At 37.6% G+C, this 20755-nt stretch overlaps 1 protein-coding gene across 1 annotated transcript in view; it reads right to left on the minus strand.

Moving 5' to 3' along the window:
• Positions 1-20755, minus strand: part of PLA2R1 (phospholipase A2 receptor 1) — a 113505-nt gene that overhangs the window by 29006 nt on the left and 63744 nt on the right. The window contains 6 exon segments of the mRNA XM_081260883.1: positions 4034-4191; positions 4649-4684; positions 5393-5525; positions 8506-8590; positions 11993-12138; positions 15655-15857. Coding sequence (XP_081117009.1) covers positions 4034-4191; positions 4649-4684; positions 5393-5525; positions 8506-8590; positions 11993-12138; positions 15655-15857 — 761 coding nt within the window.

A 20755-nucleotide genomic window follows, 5' to 3' on the forward strand; every position in this document is an offset into this window, starting at 1 on the left:
GGCATATTGATTACCGCCTCAATTATGGTACAGTCATCTCCCACACAGCCCATCATGACCTGTTGTGATAAGGCACAAAGCTTCACAGGACAAGCTAGAAGATACCCAGACAGAAAAATCCCTGTGAAAAATGGATCTTTTGCATTTTAGCTTAGGTATAAGATCACGACAATAGAAACATTATTAATAAATGTGATATGATCATGAATTTTATAAGATCAATTGTGTTTTGTTGTACCTAGGTAATATCATATGGGAAGAGCTTACCAAAAAGATATAAAATACAACAGTCAATATATTTAATTTACTAAACTATATAAAGAGGAACAGCCTGTCACCTTTTAAAATGTTTCCATAGAAAATGGCAAAAACCAAGTTACCTTCAGGGCTTAAAATTAGATTTTGGAGGAGGACTAATGAATTTGATATATATTTGTAGGTATTTAGAAATAAAATTTAAAAATAATGATAATAGGGGCTGGGGCTCAGCAGTATCGCACTTGGCTGGCATGTGTGAGGCACTGGGTTCAATTCTCAGCACCACATATAAATAAATAAAAATAAATAAATAAAGATCTATCAACAACTAAAAAAATAAAAAATAATGGTAATAGGTTGTTTTCATTTTGAAATGCAAATATTGTGTAATGTAATATAAAAATGCTAATTTGTGTTAATAATATAAAATATAATATAGCTAAGTGAACTGATGATAGGTGTTCATATCTAATATTTCTTAAGTGCTTTTTACCTAAGGCATTATCTAACTATCAAGAATACTCAACAAAGAAATACTCAAAATTCACTCTGATGGTGTCTGTGGCCTTCTATTATTCAAAATTTCAGGGAGAAAGCACTGGCTGATTTCTTCCACAAGATGGAAAGATTTTGTTAAAAATTTTTTTTTTCTTCAGATTTTAAAAACTGTATCCAAGTTTCTGGTACATAATTCTTTTATACTCCAAGTAAACCTTTTTTTTTTTTGCAGTTCTAATAATAACTATTCATAGGGAGGGAAGCTATATAAAACACATTCACAATTTTAAAAGCATTTAGTTACTTACTCCAGTTTTTCCTACATTTATAAGATGGATGTGCCACAGAAGCTAGTGGCATGACCTCTATGAGTTTGGCTCTTCATTCTTGAATAAAATAATTTCTCCTAGATTGACCCATTGCAGTAGGACATTCTTAGTTATGGGATTTCTTACTTATACATTAACAGATAGCATTAATACCACCATCACCCCCACCAAGACAGAGTGGCCAACATAGCAGATATAATAATTGCTTGGAAATTTACAACTTTCCTTTTTCTAATTTGATACTCTTTTCCCTTGGCCCCTGCTTTAGGCTGAATGTTTGTGTTCCCCCAAATTTACAGGTTTTAAGCCTAATCCCCAAGGGCCTTTGGGAAGGTGATTAGGTAACAAGGGTGAAGTATTTATGAATGGGATTGGTGCCCTTTTAAAAGGGACCCAGAGAGTGAACTCATCCCTTCTGTCATGTAAGGACACAGTGAGAAGACAGCTGTCTTTGGACAGGAAGCAGGTCCTCCTCAGACACTGAATTTACCAGTACCTGGATCTTAGACTCCCAGTCTCCAGGAATGTGAGAAATAAAATTTTGTTGTCTGTGAGTCCCCCCTCCTTCAGTCTATGGTATTTTGTTTTAATAGCCCAAACGGACAGTGACGGTCCTCGTTCTCCTTTCTTAGTCTCCACACTGTGTATCTTCCAATAATTTTCTTTTGTGGCACAGTAGGCTATACCCATAAGGGCAGGTCACCTATAACCTGACAGGGCACTCTATATTCCCACAGGCATAGGTAGGGTTACAGTTTTGCTGAATAAGGCGCTGCAAGGTTAGATCAGAGTCTTCAACTACATTATGGCATTGGCTGTCACTTCTCAAACTGCTGAACCCATGGAGCCTTATATTCTCTTCTACAGGAGGTATTAACTTTGCTATCTCCACTGTCTTCCTACCTCCCCAAAATTAGGAGATGAATTAAGAGGCAAGACGAAGAGGGACGACCTACAGAAATACCCAGAAGAGCTCAGCTCTGTTGGAAAGAAGCCCTTCACTGCTCACATCTGAGACATAGCTGACAGCCACCTTTGGGAAGGGATTTTATAATGAGCATTTTAATATAGTGTAGATATTGTGCTTTTATTCACCCTGACCCTGCTGTCTGCTGTCACAGGCAGCATAGTGTAGGGTTTTTTAAAAGATCTGGGTTCCTTTCCAAATGCCATGGTTTAGTTGCTGTGTATCCAAGTTGCTTAGCTTATTCGGAGTCTTAGCTTCCTCATCTGTAAAATATACTAATAATAGACTTTCCACAGAGGGCTTTTGGAAAGATTAAGTGGAATTAGATATTAGTACTTAGCCCAGTGCCTGGCTCTGTTCAGTAAGTATTGCAAAATCACAGCTCCTTTTGGAACCTGTACTTTGCATGTGGTAGACTGATTTTCAGCCATTCACCTGATTTCCTTTTATCGCCACCTACAGCCAGAGTCTGGTATCTGGCTAAAGAAAAAAATGAATTTTCTGACATTGTGGTATGTGATGTGTTAATATTGAACATGACAGTTTTGGTTGGAGTGTTCCATTTGTAGCAGTAAAGAGGTGGCAAAATAGCATATGATCCAATAGTGGGAGGGTGCTGGCAGTAGAGGTTGTTCTGCTACTGAGTCTATGTGGGACGGAGAGGTTGTCACCTAATCTGTTTCTTGGCTTTTCATCATAAGGAGGCAGAAGTCCCAACTTGCCTGTATCTTGCTGGCTGTATGTGTAACGCAAAGGATAAAGAAATGGAAAATCTCCATGAACTGTGGGAAAAGATATTTTCCTACAAGTTCATGCTTCATTTTAACTGTCAATTTACAAAGACATGAAAAGATTATTAAAAGAGTTGGGGAGATTATGAAATATGGTTAAATTAAAAAAAATGACTGGCTTTGCTTTCAAAGGTTTCTTAGGGGAAGTTAGGAGGGATATTTTTCCTCCGTAGAGCTGCCATTTTACTTACTGCATTCTCATTTTTAGCATCTTATTTTATAATTCTGAAAAAAATTGGCAGGTCAAGTATATATATATTTATCATGTGTAACATGATGTTTTGAAGTATATGTATATATATATATATTTACATATATATATATATATATTTACATATATATATATTGTGTATGTAGTGTGTGTGTGTGTGTGTGTGTGTGTGTGTATCTCCAGCTTCTTTGAAAACTGAGACTGTCTCCTACATTTTTGTGTCACTGACAAATCTCACAGTGCCTGGAACATGCTCGATACTTAGAAAATCTTAACTGTAGACATGCACTGAAGACTATGTTATTCCTTGGCAGTTTATTTTATTGTTTATAAGGTCAGGTCTTGTATGTTCCTAGTTCCTCAAAAGATTCAGGCTGGTCTTTTATCTTAAGTGGAAACTGAAAACTGTAATTTTCTATATGTTGAATCTTTACAAATTTAAAAGTCATATATTCATGTAAGATTTGAAACATCAGAACTGTCATCCCTCCACCCAATCAGGCATTCCTCATCCTTCATTTGAGCTATATTTTCCTTCATTGTATTTATCCATTTATGCTTTTCTAATGTATTATGTAATTCTGTTTACTTGTATTGATTATGATCTTTCATCCCAGACTAGATTATAAACTCCATAAAGGAAGGAATTTTGGTCAGTTTTAATCACTGATGGAATCTTAGTTCCTAGAGAGCTCTCAATAAATATGTGTTAAATAATCAGTGCACTTACAAAACAATAAACTTTACTTATTCACTAACGTTGCTAATAAATAATGAGATGTAAAATGATTAAGCAACATAGAAAATCCCTCTATTATTTTCTCTTAATCTCTATAACTGGAAGAAAAACAATTCTCAAAAATCCATGGCTTTTACTGAAATTTAAATGAATGTCTGAAGTCAAATAAAAAAAAAATCCTGTACAAGGACAGAAGAAGGTGCTAATGAGAAATTCTCAAGGTGAATTATATTCAAGTACCGCTCTTATTTTGCTGTGGATGAATTCTTGCTCATGTTCGGAATGAATTGTGAGAAGATCACTGCGCAGCCAGCCACAGACAAACTCAAAGGAGGACCACTCGGAGGCATAGGTATGAAAAAGGTACTCTGCATCCTGATAAAAAAGCCAGGGTGCATCTGAAAGAAAAATAAACCTGCAAATGGTGCCAAATCTGTTGAAGGTTATAATACACATGATTGACCTCAAATTTGTAATCTGGTAAGGACATATGCACACACACAAACACAATCACAGACATGCACACATATAAATAAATACATAATTTACTTTTTTTTGTTCTACATCATATAAGAAACTTATACTAGTATTCAAAGGTCAAGGGTGGATGATATTTTAAAATCATGTGTCATAAAAATGGAATTAAGTTATGCTATTAGTCTTCAATTATATTTAATGACTTCAATTATTAATTAATCAATTAATTATTGACTTATTAATTTGAACAAATTAGCTCTAGATTTATACGAGAAAAGAGAGGCTCAATTGGAGGAAGGTGATAATATAATAAAGGTATATAATAGCACCTAGATAGTTTATAATTAGAGATTTGAGAAATGCCAAGGTAGTTCTTACCATACTGGTACCAGGGTGGAATCTTGGGTCTCACATCTGTAAAGTGAAAGCAAACCACCTTGACTGACCTTTCTTCACAGGTGCCTCTGACTCACTTCAGCTCTACACATACTATAGTTCACTTCACCTTAAAAAACAATCATGTAAAAAACAGGTACTTTGTGTTGTTTGGAATATGGTCAGTTCAAGTTGCATCTTAAAAAGGAGGCTCCAGAGAGTTTTCTTTCTTTCTTTTCTTTTTTTTTTTTTTTCCAGAGAGACTTCTGATTAAAGAAGAAAGGGCACGAGCCTACTGTGTGTTACATGCTGTGCTACGGGCTTCTACTTACTCATGGTCCAAGTAATCCTTTTTTTTTTTATGGTTCTGGGGATTGAACCCAGGGCCTTGTGCATACAAGGCAAGCAGTCTACCAACTGGCCTATATCCCAGCCCCAAGTAATCCTATTTGCTTGTAATGTCAGTGACGTTTCTTTCCAACTGTACTTGCATAATAAATATTCTGTAATATTGGCCGTTTGCCCTAATTCCCAGTGGACTAATGGCATACAGCACTGGTGGTTATCTTTCATCAGTTCCCTGTGATATATTCTTTACTAAAATAGTGCAACTTGCTCCATCATGCAGGCTGTTGGCGTTGTGGTTCAGGGTGCTTTGATTTTGAATCTCTAGATCTCTTCACTAGGGGAAGTGTTATACACATTATTAGTTCAAGCATAAAGTAAAAACCTTATTAATATTTTTACCTCTTGGGATTTTGCATATCCATTCACGGCGGGAACCACAGTGTGAGGGCAGCAATGTTTTATTTGCTTTATACACAGCACAATTTCTTGCATCTTCTTCAAAATAAATACTGTCTAAAAATGAAGAGACAACCTGCAGCAGATGAAGTTTGTTATTCCTTAACGATTGAAGTTTCAGAAGATCAAAGAAGAATTCCGTGCACATAATCATTATAGATTTCAAGATGAAGCTTCAGAAATGTTTGCGTGTCGTTCTAGTTAAAGGTTGTTCCACATTTGTGAAGAACAAGCTAATTAGTGTTTAGCATCTTTTTTCTTAAAGATGCTTTTTCTTAAAAAGGGGGCATGCAACTCCTTTCTCCAGAAGGAAGAAATCTGGTGCAAGCTTTGTTCAGAGTTAGCACTATTTTCTAACTGGCAGGATTAGTCTTACCCTGGGATCCTGGGTAAACTTCTTAGAGGCACAAGAATGAGCCAGATCTGGGCATCACCTTTGATGTTGGTTCCTTTGTGTATATGCTAAGCTTTTAGTTTCTCATAACTAAATTCTAATCCACAGCTAGCTTTTTAGTCAGGAAACTACCAAAAAATTTTCATGAGTGACCACATAGGTCATATAGCTCCATAATTCATAAAGATTTAGTCTTTCAACTATTTAATGCTTATTTGACAGAAGAGTGGATGGATCACAAGTAAAATTGCGATTAAAAAATTGGAAAAAAAAGGATGTGTGAAACCATTTATAATCCTCCTCAAATATATACAGTCGTGCAACAATTTATATTATATGCTTCAGCATTTCCACTGCCTTAGGGAAAATGTGAGAATTCCTCATTGTACCTGAAAAGAGAACTCAGTGGTGAGTTCTCTCTCTCTCTCCTTCACATAGCTTTGCAAATAATGAGACTGAATGAACAGCTATACTTCCCCCCCCCCCCCACTTCTGGAACAATTTATCTGACATAAATATATTTATCCTCAGGTTCAGAGAATGTTGTGAATTCATTCTGCCCAGCAGGAAGTGGTCATAGGACCTCAGTCTATAGTTTCACGGCCTTTTTGTCATTGTTTTCTGAACCATAGTCTTTTTTCCTCTTATTACTAATGAATGTGTTTTAGTAAAACAAAATGAAGTATTCTCAACTTCTATGTAGCATGTTTGTTTTTCTTTATTTTTATTTTTTGGAGTACCAGGGATTGAACTTCACTTGACCACTGAACCACATACATCCCCAGCTCCATTTGGTATTTTATTTAGAGACAGGATCTCACTGAAATGCTAAGCACCTGACTTTTGCTGGGGCTGGCTTTAAACTTGTGATTCTCCTGCCTCAGCCTCCAGAGCTGCTAGGATTATAGGTGTGCACCACCACACCCGGTGCATGTTTGTTTTTTTAAGTGCTGTATTGACTTTAATGCTCCATTGTTTCTTGGCCTCAGTTTCTTCATTAACAAAATAGATGCAGCTGAGTGATCTCTAAGCTGTCTTCCCACTCTTGCTCCTGATACCTTTTCCAAAGAAGCAATATTGGAGCAGAAATATTATTTTTGTTTTTTAACTAGCAAGCCTTTATCATTATTTTTGTTACCATTAGAAGCACAGATTTTTTTTTTTAATAAATCCCTTCCTGGCTACAAATTTGAGTTCCATCTATGTAGTGGACTTTTCTCTATTGGTCTTTACTATTTCAAAGCTTGGCAGCTGATATTTTGCCAACTAGGAAATATCAAATATTGTGGCTCTGGAGTCAGACCCCCTATATGCAAATCCTGATTCTCTTCTGCATTATTCTGGGCCACCCACTCATCATTTATTGCCCACTGCTGTGGGCCATTGTGGGGATGAAATGAGATCATGCAGGAGTGCATTCAGCTTAGTTCGTGGAACACTGTGAAGGCTCAACAAACAGCAGAAGCATTAAAAATTCACTGCAGGCTCTTACTAGTCTCCCTGTTTCTCAGGTGAAACTGAATAACTTGATTTTGCACATGCCCTAGGATGGATCCATTTTGGTCTCAGATATTATATGCTTCAGTATTTCCACTGCCTTAGGGAAAATGTGAGAATTCCTCATTGTACCTGAAAAGAGAACTCAGTGGTGAGTTCTCTCTCTCTCCTTCACATAGGTTTGCAAATAATGAGGCTGAATGAACAGCTATACTCCCCCCCGCCCCACCACACTTCTGGAACAATTTGTTCTACCTGAGATGGAAGTGATATTTCTAAGGCTGACATTTCTGTCCTTTTAGAGTGGTGTGTCAGTCAGCTCTTTGTTGCTGTGACCAAAGTATCCAACAAGAACAACTTAGAGAAGGGAAAATTTATTTTGGCTCTTGGTTTCAGAGATTTAGACCATAGTGGGCTGAATCCAGTGCTCTGGGCCCAAGGTGAGGCAGAAGAGCATGGTAGAGGGTAGCTGCTCAGTCAGGATATAGCAACCAGGAAGCCAAGAAAGGGGAGCAGGGGAAAGGGCCACAGAAAAGACGCACCCTTTCCAGAGTAGACCCCTAGTGACTCACCTCCTCTAGCCTTACCCTGCCTATCTCAATTACCCAATCAGTTCACTCAAAGAAGGATGGACTGGTTAGGTTACAGCTCTCATAATTTAATCATATCACCTCTGAATATTCCTGCATTAACACAGGAGCACTTGGGGGACGCCTCATATCAAAACCATAACTGTGAGATAAACTAAAAACAGTTCTCCAAAATAGTCTCCTTTTCATTGTGACATGGACAAGGGTCCCATGCTGACACAGTCAAGCCATGTGCAGGCTAGGAGGGGTAGGGTAAAAGAAACCTGGCATTATTTTACAGAATTGTTGTTTTTCTACCAAATGACTCTTCACATAGGAAATGGTTTGGGAGGACTTGGGGGGATTTTGATTTCAGAATGAGACACTATAGGCAACCTTAGAACAATCTGGTTAGTGAAGGTTTTCCAGGACCTTGACAAAATAATTCTTTTGGTACCATGGTCCAGTGCCATGTGTCATAGGAGATAAGGGTCATTATTTCTAGGAATCATTTAGAAAACCGACCAAGTTTACCAAGTGGTTCCAGGGCCACTGTTTTGAATTCATCTCCTTTTGTCCAGTTTGGGAAGACTTACAGGAGTTCCATCAGACCACTCCCACGAACCAGCACTTAGTGGGTTTCTTTTATTAAATCCAATCCAGAACTGCCTTTCTTCTGTCCTAAGAAGAGAAGAAACAAAAACTTTGCCTTTCTGATCAAATTTACATTATGTAAAAAGGTTCAAAAAGTCTTTTAAAATATTTATATGTGCAGGAAACAGCTGATGCTACTGGCAGGATTGAACCAATCAACACAAACTGATTGAATATTTTTAATGGCAAACCCTATGCTACAAAATGAGCTGGGATAAGATTTAGAGTCATGTCCTACTTCTCTTGGTTTGTGTGGCTTGTTCACTGGTGATGTGCAGATGGAGAAAAGTTAATGCATACTGAGGACATGGGGTTCTCTTCAGAAATGGTGATGCCTCAGGATAACACATGAAAGCAGGTTGGGAAGAAATTTTGGAAAATATTTTTCCTAGAGGACTTTTTACTACTTTACTTCATATACAACATTACTATTTATACTTCTTTTCTGTGGTTTGATTTTGTTGCTCTTTTGTTAAATTTTCATGTATTCTCTTGAAAGTAAATCACCATCATTCCCACTTGATAAAAGGTACACAGTAGGATTTTTTTTTTTCAGATTACAACATAAATAATTCTGCAGCAAATCAGCCTGGGCCATGGTAGATTAACTTCAGCAGTCACCACTGGTTTAGACTTGGCAAGAAGCTCCTCAGAGAATAATCTTCCCTCCTATTAGGCAGAGTACAAATATGTCAGATCTCAGCATAGTCAATAAATCAAGCAATAAAGCCTAATTGTACAATGAACCATCTCACTAAGATAATTTTCTGAGAATAATTTTGAAGAATTAAAGATTTAAAAGATTCAGAAGTCATGGCAGATGCTTTATTTTCCTTAGTGCAGAGAAGCAAGCCTGCTCTGAAGCGTTGCTTCTGAAATACGTGAGCTACTCTGCCTGAATGATACAAATTAAAGTCCAGTGCAACTTAGAGAGTCTGAGCTGTGCCTGTCCAGTCAGTGTCCAGGTGACACGATGCAGTCAAGGTAGTGAGAAGGTGAGAATGACTGCCCTAAGGTTAAGTCAAGTCTATTAATCACCAAAATAGGCTGGAAACCCAACCCACACCTCTCTCCCCAGGCTGAGAATTTTTGTTTTCTTTCTTCACTGAATTCAGAGTTCTTCATTTTTCTTGCTATATACTTGCTCATAGAAGACAAGTTGATACTTATTTTCTCTCCATAAATTCCCTCACATTGTATAATTTAAAAATAAACACCATGCACATGATTTGACTGAATTCCCTTCTATAGTCTGGGCAAAAAATAAATAAAACATATATTATATAGTTTTTGTGATTAGATGCTGAAGATCAATAATTTGATAGATGCTTGGCATGAAATTCTACTAGAAATTATAAGTGTGAGAATTTATGTAAATAGAAATGATATAATGATATTTAATCTTAGGCTAGGAGGTCTTTTGCATGTGATTGTTTTATTTAGCAAACCTCACCAAAATCAAAGGGCAGAATATGCAAATATATTTTGTAAGGAACTAAAGCAACAAACCATGGCATAATTTACCACCCCTCCCTTGTATCTGTGACCCCACACCTGGTTTAATAATCCAGTTTACCCAGCCGGGCACAGTGTCGAATGCCTGTGATCCCAGCAGCTTGGAGGCTGGGCAGGAGGATCACAAATTCAAAGCCAGCCTCAGCAATTTAGCAAGGCCCTAAGCAGCTTATAAAGACTCTGTCTCAAAATAAAAAATAAAAAGGGCTGGGGATGTGGCTCAGTCATTAAGCACCCATGGGTTCAATCTCTAGAAAAAAAAAATACAGTTAGCCAGAAGTTTCTTAAATATTAGCCTCAGAAAGTCTGAGTTGGCAGCTGTGATATGGGACCAGAGTGTGGTGATTGGCCAGGCTCTGGAACCACTGTCTCCAGTTAGCATTTCCTGTAGGGACTAGCAGTTTCCGTGGGATGTTAATAAGTGTTCTCAAAAAAAAAAAAAAAAAAAAAGAATTATAGGTAGGCACAGTGGCACCACATGTAATTCCATCTACTGGTGAGGCTTAGGTAGAGGATTGCAAGTTCAATGTTAGCCTGGGCAATTTAGTGGGAACCCTTCTGGAAATAAGAAAGTAAAAAGGGTTGGAGATGTATGCAGTTCAGTGGTATGTGTGTGAGGTCCGGATTCAATCCTGGGTACCACACCAAAAAACAAAACAAAACAAAACAAAACAAAAAAAAAAAAACACAAAAAAAACCAAAGAAAGTGCTTCCTTCTCAAAAGTCTTAAATAATAATATACATAGCAAATTTCCAAGATTGTACATTGTTTTGCAATCATATTTAGCCACAAAATATCTTTTCCCCATGGAATAGTATATGAAACTAAGTGGGGGAGGTTGTCAAAACTCCCACCTTTAGGACCATGAATGTGGTTCAGTGATTACCAGCATGCCCGAGTCCCTGGGTTCAATCGCCAGAACCACAAATAATAATAAAATGGAAATTGTCTTTGTCCTGTACTTCTTTCCCATCAAAAACACACAAAGAAACTTCGACTTTAAGGTTATTTTTGTAAACACTAAAGATGAACAATTCAATAGATGTTATATATTAACTTCTTCATGGGAGTGTCCTGCAAGGAAACTTATGGGGAAGGATAGGATTTTCTTCAAAAAGTAGTTTGGTGTTAACCCAAGACCATTAGATTTTTTCCAATTCAAAGAATTGAATTTCTAACTCCATGGAACTCAAGATTATATAAACTTACAAACAGACACAAATAAGTGAAAGCCTCTTTCCTCAAATTTAAAATTACAGGGTTGGATTGGACTTTTTTTTAAATATTAGGATTTGGGGGCTGGGGTTGTGTCTCACCTCGAATGTGTGAAGCACCGGGTTCGATCCTTAGCACCACATAAAAATAAATAACTTAAATAAAGGTATCGTGTCTATCTACAACTAACAAAATATCTAAATAAATAAATAAATAAATATTCAGATTTTACTAGGATTTTTCCCCCTCAAACAAAATCTTGAGTGGAACTCCTTTTATATAGAAAATAATTAGCAATGGCAATGGTTGGAGCTACTCTGGTGAGTCAGTGAACAAGGACCTGGAGTGCTGTCCATTTGGCCCCCTCTGTTTTTGGCGTCCAGGACCTTTGGGATACTCAGACAACACTTTGAAAATCACTGACCTGGATATTGTTTGGCAGAAAAACTCTAAAAATCTGACTTGAGGTATACAGAAAAGATTTCAAATATCAAAACTATCATGACTATTTTCTTTGTTTTATGAAATGTGAGCTTGATACAATATAATGTGTATGTAGATTTTTTCCCCCACAATTAGTGACTAGTTTTAGGTTTGAGACAAAATATTGGATTTTAAACAATTATTTGTGATACTCACCCATGAGAAGCCCTTACTAGGAGATGGCCTATAATTTTTCAAAATTACAAAATATTTACCGATTAAATTTTGAATATAAAAGTTCATTCACAAAATTTTCTTCCTCAATATGGGCAAAGCTTGCAAGATGAGCTCCAAATTCTTCACAAAATGCCTCAGCTTCTCTCCATGTTCTTTTCATCAGAACTTTTTCAATATGAAATACCTGCATAATAAAAGAAAAATATTAACACTGTGGTGGATTGGGTGTGGTAGTTCACTTCTGTTTAAGAAAATAATAGTGATATTTTTTTATTATTCTTTTCCTTCTTTTTTATCATACTGGGATGGAACCGAGGTCTTCTCCCATGTTAAGCAAACCTTTTCATTATTATTTATTGAAAGCTTGACCTAATGGAAGTATCATTTATTGAACTAGAATGTGCCTAGTCATTGTAAAACTATTGGCTCATTTTTTTTTATTGTTGGTTGTTCAAAACATTACATAGTTCTTAATATACCATATTTCACAGATTGATTCAAGTGGGTTATGAACTCCCATTTTTACCCCGTACACAGATTTTATCCTTACAACCAATTCATTCGGAGAATATGAATAAAACTCAGTTTTATAAATGAGCTAATTAAAGCTCTATGTGTGTGGGTATGTGTGTGTTGTTGATGGACCTTTTTTATTTATTTATCTGTGATGTTGAGAATTGATCCCAGTGCCTCATACATGCTAGGAAAGTGCTCTACCACTGAGCTACAGCCCCAGCCCCTAACTGAAGCTTTTTATTAAAACAAACAAACAAACAAACCAAAACACCAAAACTTAATCTCCTATGACTTGCCTATATGACTGTTTGGCAAAAGATTAGATAGGTTGAGCTAAGCAAGGTTAAGAATTTCTAGCCACACAGCTACAAACTGGCAGAGCTATGATTAGACCCATGACTCCTTGCTTCCTGAATCCATGAATTTCCATCTCAGTAGACTGCTTTCTAACAGAATTAGCTGAATGTTATGGGATGTTCCCCAAATGTGTTGAAGGCTTAGTTTCCAGCTGGGGATGCTGTTGGAAGGCCATAAAAACTTTAGGAGATAGGATCTAACTGGAACAGGTGGGCCACTCTGAATGTGCCTTTAAAGGGTATATTTTGTTCCTGGGTGCTTTGTCTCTCCCGTTCCTCCCAAACCCCACTCTTTTTCTCTGGTTCCTGGCAGCTTTGCTCTACTTTGCCCTCCCTGACAGGATGTTCTGGCTTACAATAGGCCTAGAATCAAGGGGGCCAAGTGACCATGGACTGAAACCTCTGAAATAATGAGCCAAAATAAATTTTTCCTCTTTTAAAGTGGTTTATCTCAGGTATTTTTTCACAGCAACAAAAAACTGATTAACAATATGATCATGAATCTGGCCAGGTATATTTATAGGGTCTTTGGGTCTTAGCTGAATTGGCAGATGCAGTGATTCGGTTATATCTGAAATATCTGCTATTTCTCTGCTACCTTCAGGGTAGCAGGAAGAAACTGATTGTAGGGAGGGTCTGTTTTTGGTTTATTTAAGATCAGGGTGAGGAACTGAAGACCCAGAACTCCTGATTCTGGGCCTCTGCATCCTCCTAATTTTAAATATCCAGTACTAAGCCTGAACCATTTTGCCAGGCAGATATACCCTGCAGTCAACCTTCACCAGGCTCTGATTTGCTGAGACCAGAATGAATAGCTTTCCAAGTCCTGTGGACCACAGCACAGCCTTTCCATCTTTTAAATTATATGTCAAAACTTGCCTCCTCTGGGAACATCTTCCCGAATCACTCTAAATTCATAAATCCTACCACCATGCACATCAAACATACCATGCATTTGTTGACACATTGGGATGATATATAGTAGAGAAAGTGCTGGACCAGAGACTCAAGACCAGGGATTTATTCCAACTTTGTCAATAAATAATTGTGATCTTGTGCAATCACTTCATCTCACTAGCCTCAGTTTACTCATTTCTAAAGTTTAACTTATAGTTCTATGAGGCCCCTTGTGGGCCTATTATTCTCTGAATTTAGTGTGGAATTTTATATGTGTATATTTAAACAGAGTGCATTCATAAGTGTTCCATGTAACCGATGAGCTACAATATCTGTGGAGTTAGAGTTTGTCTTCATCCTGCTCTGCATGTGCCCAGCTACTGGAGAAGAACTTTCTTCCAGGACTTGGGGAATTTCTATTTACAGAACAAACCAAGACAAAACATCATGTTTCAAAATGTATTTTTGACAAGAAAATTGTAGGAACTGATTTAAAGCTAGGATCTAAAGCTGATTTGCACAGACACATATAAATATATATTTTATGTAAATATATAAAAAATATAAATATATTTGAGCATCCTTAAACTTAAAATGCTCTAAAAATCAATGACAGTTCAATGCCCACAAACTTTATTTCATGCACAAGATTACTAAAAACAGTGTATAAAATTGCTTTTGGGCTATGTGTATAAGTTGCATATGAAATATGAATGAATTCTGTGTTCACATTCAAGTCTCATCTCATTATGTACATGCAAATATTCATATCTGATATATCATTATGAATATGCAAATATCCCCAAAATCCAAAATTCAAACCACTTTTGGTCCCAAGCATTTTCAGTAAGAAACACACACACACACACACACACACACACACAGTCTTTTCTTCAAATACACACATACACAAATGCACATATGCATGCAATCTACACACAAACATATTTATATATTAACTGAATGTATTAATTTGTTTTATCTTTGGTATCTGGCAAGCTGCAAAAGCTATTCTTAGTGGCAAAATTGTATTATTCCATAATAAGCACTTTATTCACATTTTTACAAATATGGAATTTTACTATTTTAATACCCAGTGAGAACTGGCCTCCTTTACCTGGTATGTGCCTGGCAACAAGAACAATATTGACAAGGGTTTCAGTATTATATAGGATCCTAAATGACTTTGGCTAACCCAGCTCTTCCACTTCTTGATAGCAATTTGGGGGGCAGAATGCAACATCCTGAGGGAAGGAGAAACTGTCCTTATTCCTCCTAGAACAGGATGTCTTGTAATGCTTTAGCCCAGTAACCCAAGTGGTGTCTGAAGTCTAAACCCACAGAGAAGTGCCTCTTTGAATCTCCAAGCTATGGTGCAAAGTAGGGCATGTGCAGACTCGAGTCCATCTTGCCCTGAGCAGTTTTCCTGTGGTTTGGGAGATGGGCTTGCTAGGGATCCTAGGTTTCTGTTGTTTCTTGCAGCCCATCTGTGAATAATGAGGTTGCTTTGCCTGATTTGTTGAGTGTTCTGTCTCACTGGACTCAGACTCTGGCAGCTGAGTTTGTGCAAAATCTCCTGCCAGAGAAAAGAAACTCACTAGCAATTTATCAGGTGTTTAGAGTCCTCCCCCAGAAATGATAACCAGTGCATGGAGTTCCCCTCCCTGGGGTCAATACTGGTGCATGGTATTTCCAATTAACAGATAATCTTCATGAGAAGGCCTTCGATATCACCAGGAATATGCCAATTTTTACTTAAAAATTATTTGAATATAAATGAAAGGATATAGACAGGCAACAAATATTGATTAAGCACCTGCTGTGTGCCAGGCACTGTTCGGGAAAACAAAGTGTTGGAATAAAGGAATTTGTGATACATGGATCAAATTGAAATAATGATACTGTGAATGCTCAAGTAACTTTGGTATCACCTTGAAGCAACTGGTCAGGCCAGGCTCCGACTCCCAGTCCAAATAGCAGGGGTGAAAGGGCCATCTTTCTTCATGCTCAGTTTTGTCCTGATTTTCAATTGGCTGCTTGCACAAGGACATCGCCTTGAACCGTCTACAGTCCTTCACTTCCCAACGACCAAGTGGACTACTGCCTCGCATGACAACACAGCCACCCCTGGATCCTATAAAGCAGAAAACAAGCATTTAAAATACCAGACTACAAAAACACAATGTGCTCAAAAGACAGCTCTTCAGAGTGTTGAATAATTGACATCTCACAATGAAGAACCCAGACAAGAACAGTAAAGATTAAAAAGGATGCTTTATTGGCATGATTATCTCATTTCTCTTCATCTCTGAAGAAAAGAAGATAGAAAAATGAGAGAAAAGAGGCTGTGAAGCCTGAAATTTGGACATTGTCTACTTTCAGCTCAGATGGCAAATCATGGGAAACTAGGAGTAGTTTCTACATGGAATGGCAATATCCCCCATAGCTCAATGCTGTGCTTTAAAATCCCATTGTAAAAAACCAACAAATCAAAGTGTATAGTGCTCATCCTCTGAGAACTAGAGTCAACAGGGGAAAATACATAAATAATGGATTCAAGGTAGACTACAAGGTACACAACAAAGAACCAAACTATCAGCCATAAACCATGGGAGAATGGAGGGAATGAGATAAATTCTTGAAATGGGAAAAAGCTTTGGGGGCAGAACTGGGGGCAGACATCAGGAAAAGCAGGAGGGGTAGGTGGCTTTTAAATGAGAAGCTAAATTCAAAGATCCACCCCGCCTCCCTGCATAGTTTGTGTGGAATATTGGGAAAAGTGATAGACTGCTTAGTTATGGCCCAAACTTCATTTTTTTTTCTTTTAGGCTTGTTGAATGTTTTATCATAAGAACTATATTTTTGCATAGAAACAATTTGCAAATTGATTTAAAAATTTTAAGTTTGTCAGCAAAATCTCCTAAGACTGCTTAAAAATAATCCTTCAAATTTCAGCGAAGAGAAATAGAAAACAGTTCTATTCTAAAAATAGAATAAAAATTAAGTACGAATGAACTTATTTTTTCTTGAATCCAGGGTAACCATTCTATGAACTAAATCAACATTCAGCAACCACAGAAAAGCATGCATCCTGGCTAGAAAGGAGACAGACCAAAACAGACAAGAACCAGCTCTTAGTTTGAGAAACAGATTTATAAACAATGTCAATAGACACTTAGGTGGAGGCTTCAGAGGACCAGGGCAAGCAGAGGCAGCAGTGGTGGATTCTGATTGTGACTGAGCCCCCAGCCCCTAGAATATGCAACCCCAAGGAGCCTCCAGGTAAGGACACCATGGTAAAGATGGGTGGGAGGCTTCAGAGGGGTGATGGAGCCTGCCTGGAGAGATCAGTCAAGAATTTGTGGAAAGGGGTCTTTGAGCTGAGTTTTTCTGTACTAGAGATTGAATCTAGGGCCTCAAACATGCTAGGCAAGCTCTCTACCACTGTGCAATATCCTAAGCCCTTGAACTGAGTTTTGAAGGATGAAAAAGAACAGAATCTTCAAGGTGGGCTTGAAAATAGCAAGCCATAATGGAGGAAGCATCTGAAGACTTGTGACGATTCTGGACCTAGAGGCACTTAAAAAAATGTAGTCACTTGGTACTAGATATTTATCTTGCTGAATTTCCCTTCAGAAGTAATGGATTCAATTTTTTGTTTTAGCTATCAGGTAACTGGCATTATCCTTTTCAACCATGTTTTGATTGTTTTATGTTCACAGAAAGATTAAAATGAGGGAAATGAAGAATGGAAGTGAGAAGAAAGAAGATAGAGGAAAATGAACAAAGAACCTCTCATGGAGGAAAGGAACAGAGTTTGATGAAAGAGAGGAAAGAATAATGAACTGAAGAATGGATGCTTGACTTGGACAATCAAGGGTGCACACCATGCCTTAGGTATCAGGCATCGTGGTGACAAGATAGTCTACAAGACACAGACTTGTGTACGTGTATCCTGATGCATCAAAGAGACCCACAGAGGTGAAAATGGCCAGACATAATGGAGGAAACATGCTAAGTATGGCTTGATGAAAAAGAGTTGAGAAAGAAATTCGATCCATACGAAGGCCACCAGGTATCTCCACTGGCCCAGAAGAACTAGTTAGAACTAAAGATGGAGAGTTGAGGGGTAGGCAAGGAAGAGAGATTATAGTATGTTATTGCCTCTGCCATAAATGGAGCTTTGTAGGCCTATTGAGTCTAATTTTGGAATGTAGCTCACAGCCCAGCTGGGTCATGAGCAATAGGGGAGATGGTGCATGCTTTGTGCAATGAACTTGAACTGTGGAAATCCATATGGAAGCCCCAAATGTAATATACTTGTGGAACTGTTCTAGTTGAAAAAGGAAGGAAAATATGCATCTTGCCTGACTCGGATGTCCTTCCTTTGAGACAGCTTAGTGGAATATACATTTATTGCATAACAGAGGTAGAAAATCTCCAAGCAAGAACTTCTGACTTGGAACTTGAGGTCTGGGGTTCTAATTCCCAGCATAAATAGTAACTTGAAATTTGAGAAGGTTAATTAATTGCAAATAAGGCTTAGACATATGGACAATAATTTCTTTATTTTTTCCTCCTGGGTTTTCATGAAGATCATATAGGATCATGTATCAAAAAGCACTCTGTAAGATAGGAATAGCCCCAAATACCCTAGGATGTTACTATTCTTCTTATGGTCATTTTCATTATAAAAACTGGGATTTTGTGGTATGAGTTTCTGCCTGCATGTTCAGAGAATTTTTTAAAAGTTTGAATCAGCAACTTTAAAATGTAATATACTTTTTTGTTGGTCTTGCATTTCGTCTCACTTCCCCACATCAGACAATGATTAAATAGCTTTGGTTTTAGATGCTATAGATATTTAGCTCATCTTCATTAGTGAAGAAAGAGATGTTTGCGAACCACCACAAAGATGAAAAGTGCTGCAGGCATGTTATTGGTATTCTAAAGTGGTTAACTTAATGGAACATTTGACCCAAATTTTAGAGTCTCAGCCCCAAAGAAGCAGTAAAGTGGAGTAATAAAGGGAGGCTGGGCTACGGGAGATATAAACCAAATTTATAAGCCAATTCATGGGGATGCTTGCAAAGCCAAATCATAAGGGGAGGGATGTGAGAAAGAGTGGAGGTGGTTTTTCTCCCAGAGAAATTGTTCTTACATTTGATAGCTCTTCTCATTGGAGGAAAACTATCATTGCTTTTCTCAGTGGTGAATCTCATATTTCGGCAGACTCTCCTTACCTGCCTTAGCCTCATTTCTGTTCACATGAGTGGAAAAACATTCTATAATTAACATTCTCTAATTCATTTTTCTAGTCTCTTCCATTATCCTCCACCTCTTATATCTCTGGTCAAATACCTAAATATAAAGCAAGCAACCAAGCCAACCTGTGGCTTCAGGGCAGGAGGGGACTATGCCAGGCAGACCTCTCTGCCTCTGAGCGAATATTTTACTTGAATCTCTCTAGTTATTCTCCCCTTCCCTGCAATAACCCTCTCATATTCTTACCTCTCAAGTCCTCTGCCCTCCCCATCTTCCCTCTCCCTCCCTCTCTCCTTATCTACAGAAAAAAAGTGGAATTCTGCAGGCAGGGAAGCTGAGCTTTCATAGCTCTGTACCTCTGCCAGGCACTGTGTTATGCATTTATATGAATTTTCCCTTATTTAACTTCAGAAGCTCATTGAGCATCTGCATTTTGCACATGGAAAAGTTGAGGCACAGAGGTTAGTGATTGCCACAGGCCACATAGTGAATGTTTAATCCAGGATTTGAAATCAGATTTACTTGAGACTATTATGAGACAATGTCAAGGTACAGAGTGGGTGGGTATTCAATAATGAGTAGTTGAATGAATGAATGAATGAATTAATTAATTAATTAATGAATTCTGCTCAAATTATGTTCCTCCTTCTCCATAGAGCTCTCTCATTTCCCTGGTCATGTTTCTCTCCCTTGTGTGGTCACAGAATTTCCTTGAAGATCCACAATCACATTTTTACTTGTATGGCAATTACTTGTATGGTTCTGAAAAGACATGAAAATGTCCAAAAGGTGCTCAGAAACAAGGCTGAGTTTGTCCTCATTATGTGGTTCTTCTCAGAACTCTGATGAGCCTTAGAATAGATCATCAGTCTAGCTGTGTTTGCTGACCTGATGATGTCTCAGTACTCACTATCTATAAGGCATTCTCAGGAGAACAAACTGACTTGCTCTGCTAGGATCCCATTTTCCTTGCCCTTGGCAGATTTCCACTGACTTGGACCAATTGGAGCAAATGGGCCCTGAAGTTGTCTTCTTCCGGATCTAGATCTCAGTTATGCATGTTAGTAAAACAGTGATCTCAAGTGTTTCTTTCCCTCTATTAAGATTCCTATGAAACTCTCGTGTAACCTGGAAAAGCTTTTGTAATATCTTAACAACGATGTATTCACCTTTTTCTTTCCCATAGAGCAGCCTTCATTTATAATGGTGTCTTTAATCTAAGTACAAAGTATATTTCAGTTTTGACCCATTAGTTTCTCCCTGAATAGAAAATATCTTATCATCTTGCCCTTTAATCAGTGGCAATGGTTAGTGGACATCAAAACCACCTTTCCTGCTTTACCTGAATATTTTATTTCTCTCAAAATACCAAGGGCTATAGAGTGCCTTTGTTGTTGTTGTTTAAAAAATATATATACCAGAATTTTCAGTTTTTTTTTTTTTGAGAAAGGAGAGTTTTGGAGTGAAAGAAAGGAAATACAGATAAAGGTTAAAAACCTTGTAGACCTGAATTTGAATTGAAAGTATCAGTTATCAGTTTGAACTAAAAAAGTATTTCATCTCTTTCATACACACACACACACACACACACACACACACACACAAACACACGCACATTCATACACAGACACACATCATTTATTTCCTATATCTGCCTACCAAAATGGCCTAGAAATTAGAAAAAAAACCCACAAATGTTTATTGAGTACCTATATGCTCAGATTGCCTATGAAAATAATACCACTTCCCATTAAAATGACCAGGGTT

Source organism: Spermophilus citellus, assembly GCF_964194105.1.
Source record: "Spermophilus citellus genome assembly, chromosome: 11".
In the NCBI taxonomy this organism is placed as follows: domain Eukaryota; kingdom Metazoa; phylum Chordata; class Mammalia; order Rodentia; family Sciuridae; genus Spermophilus; species Spermophilus citellus.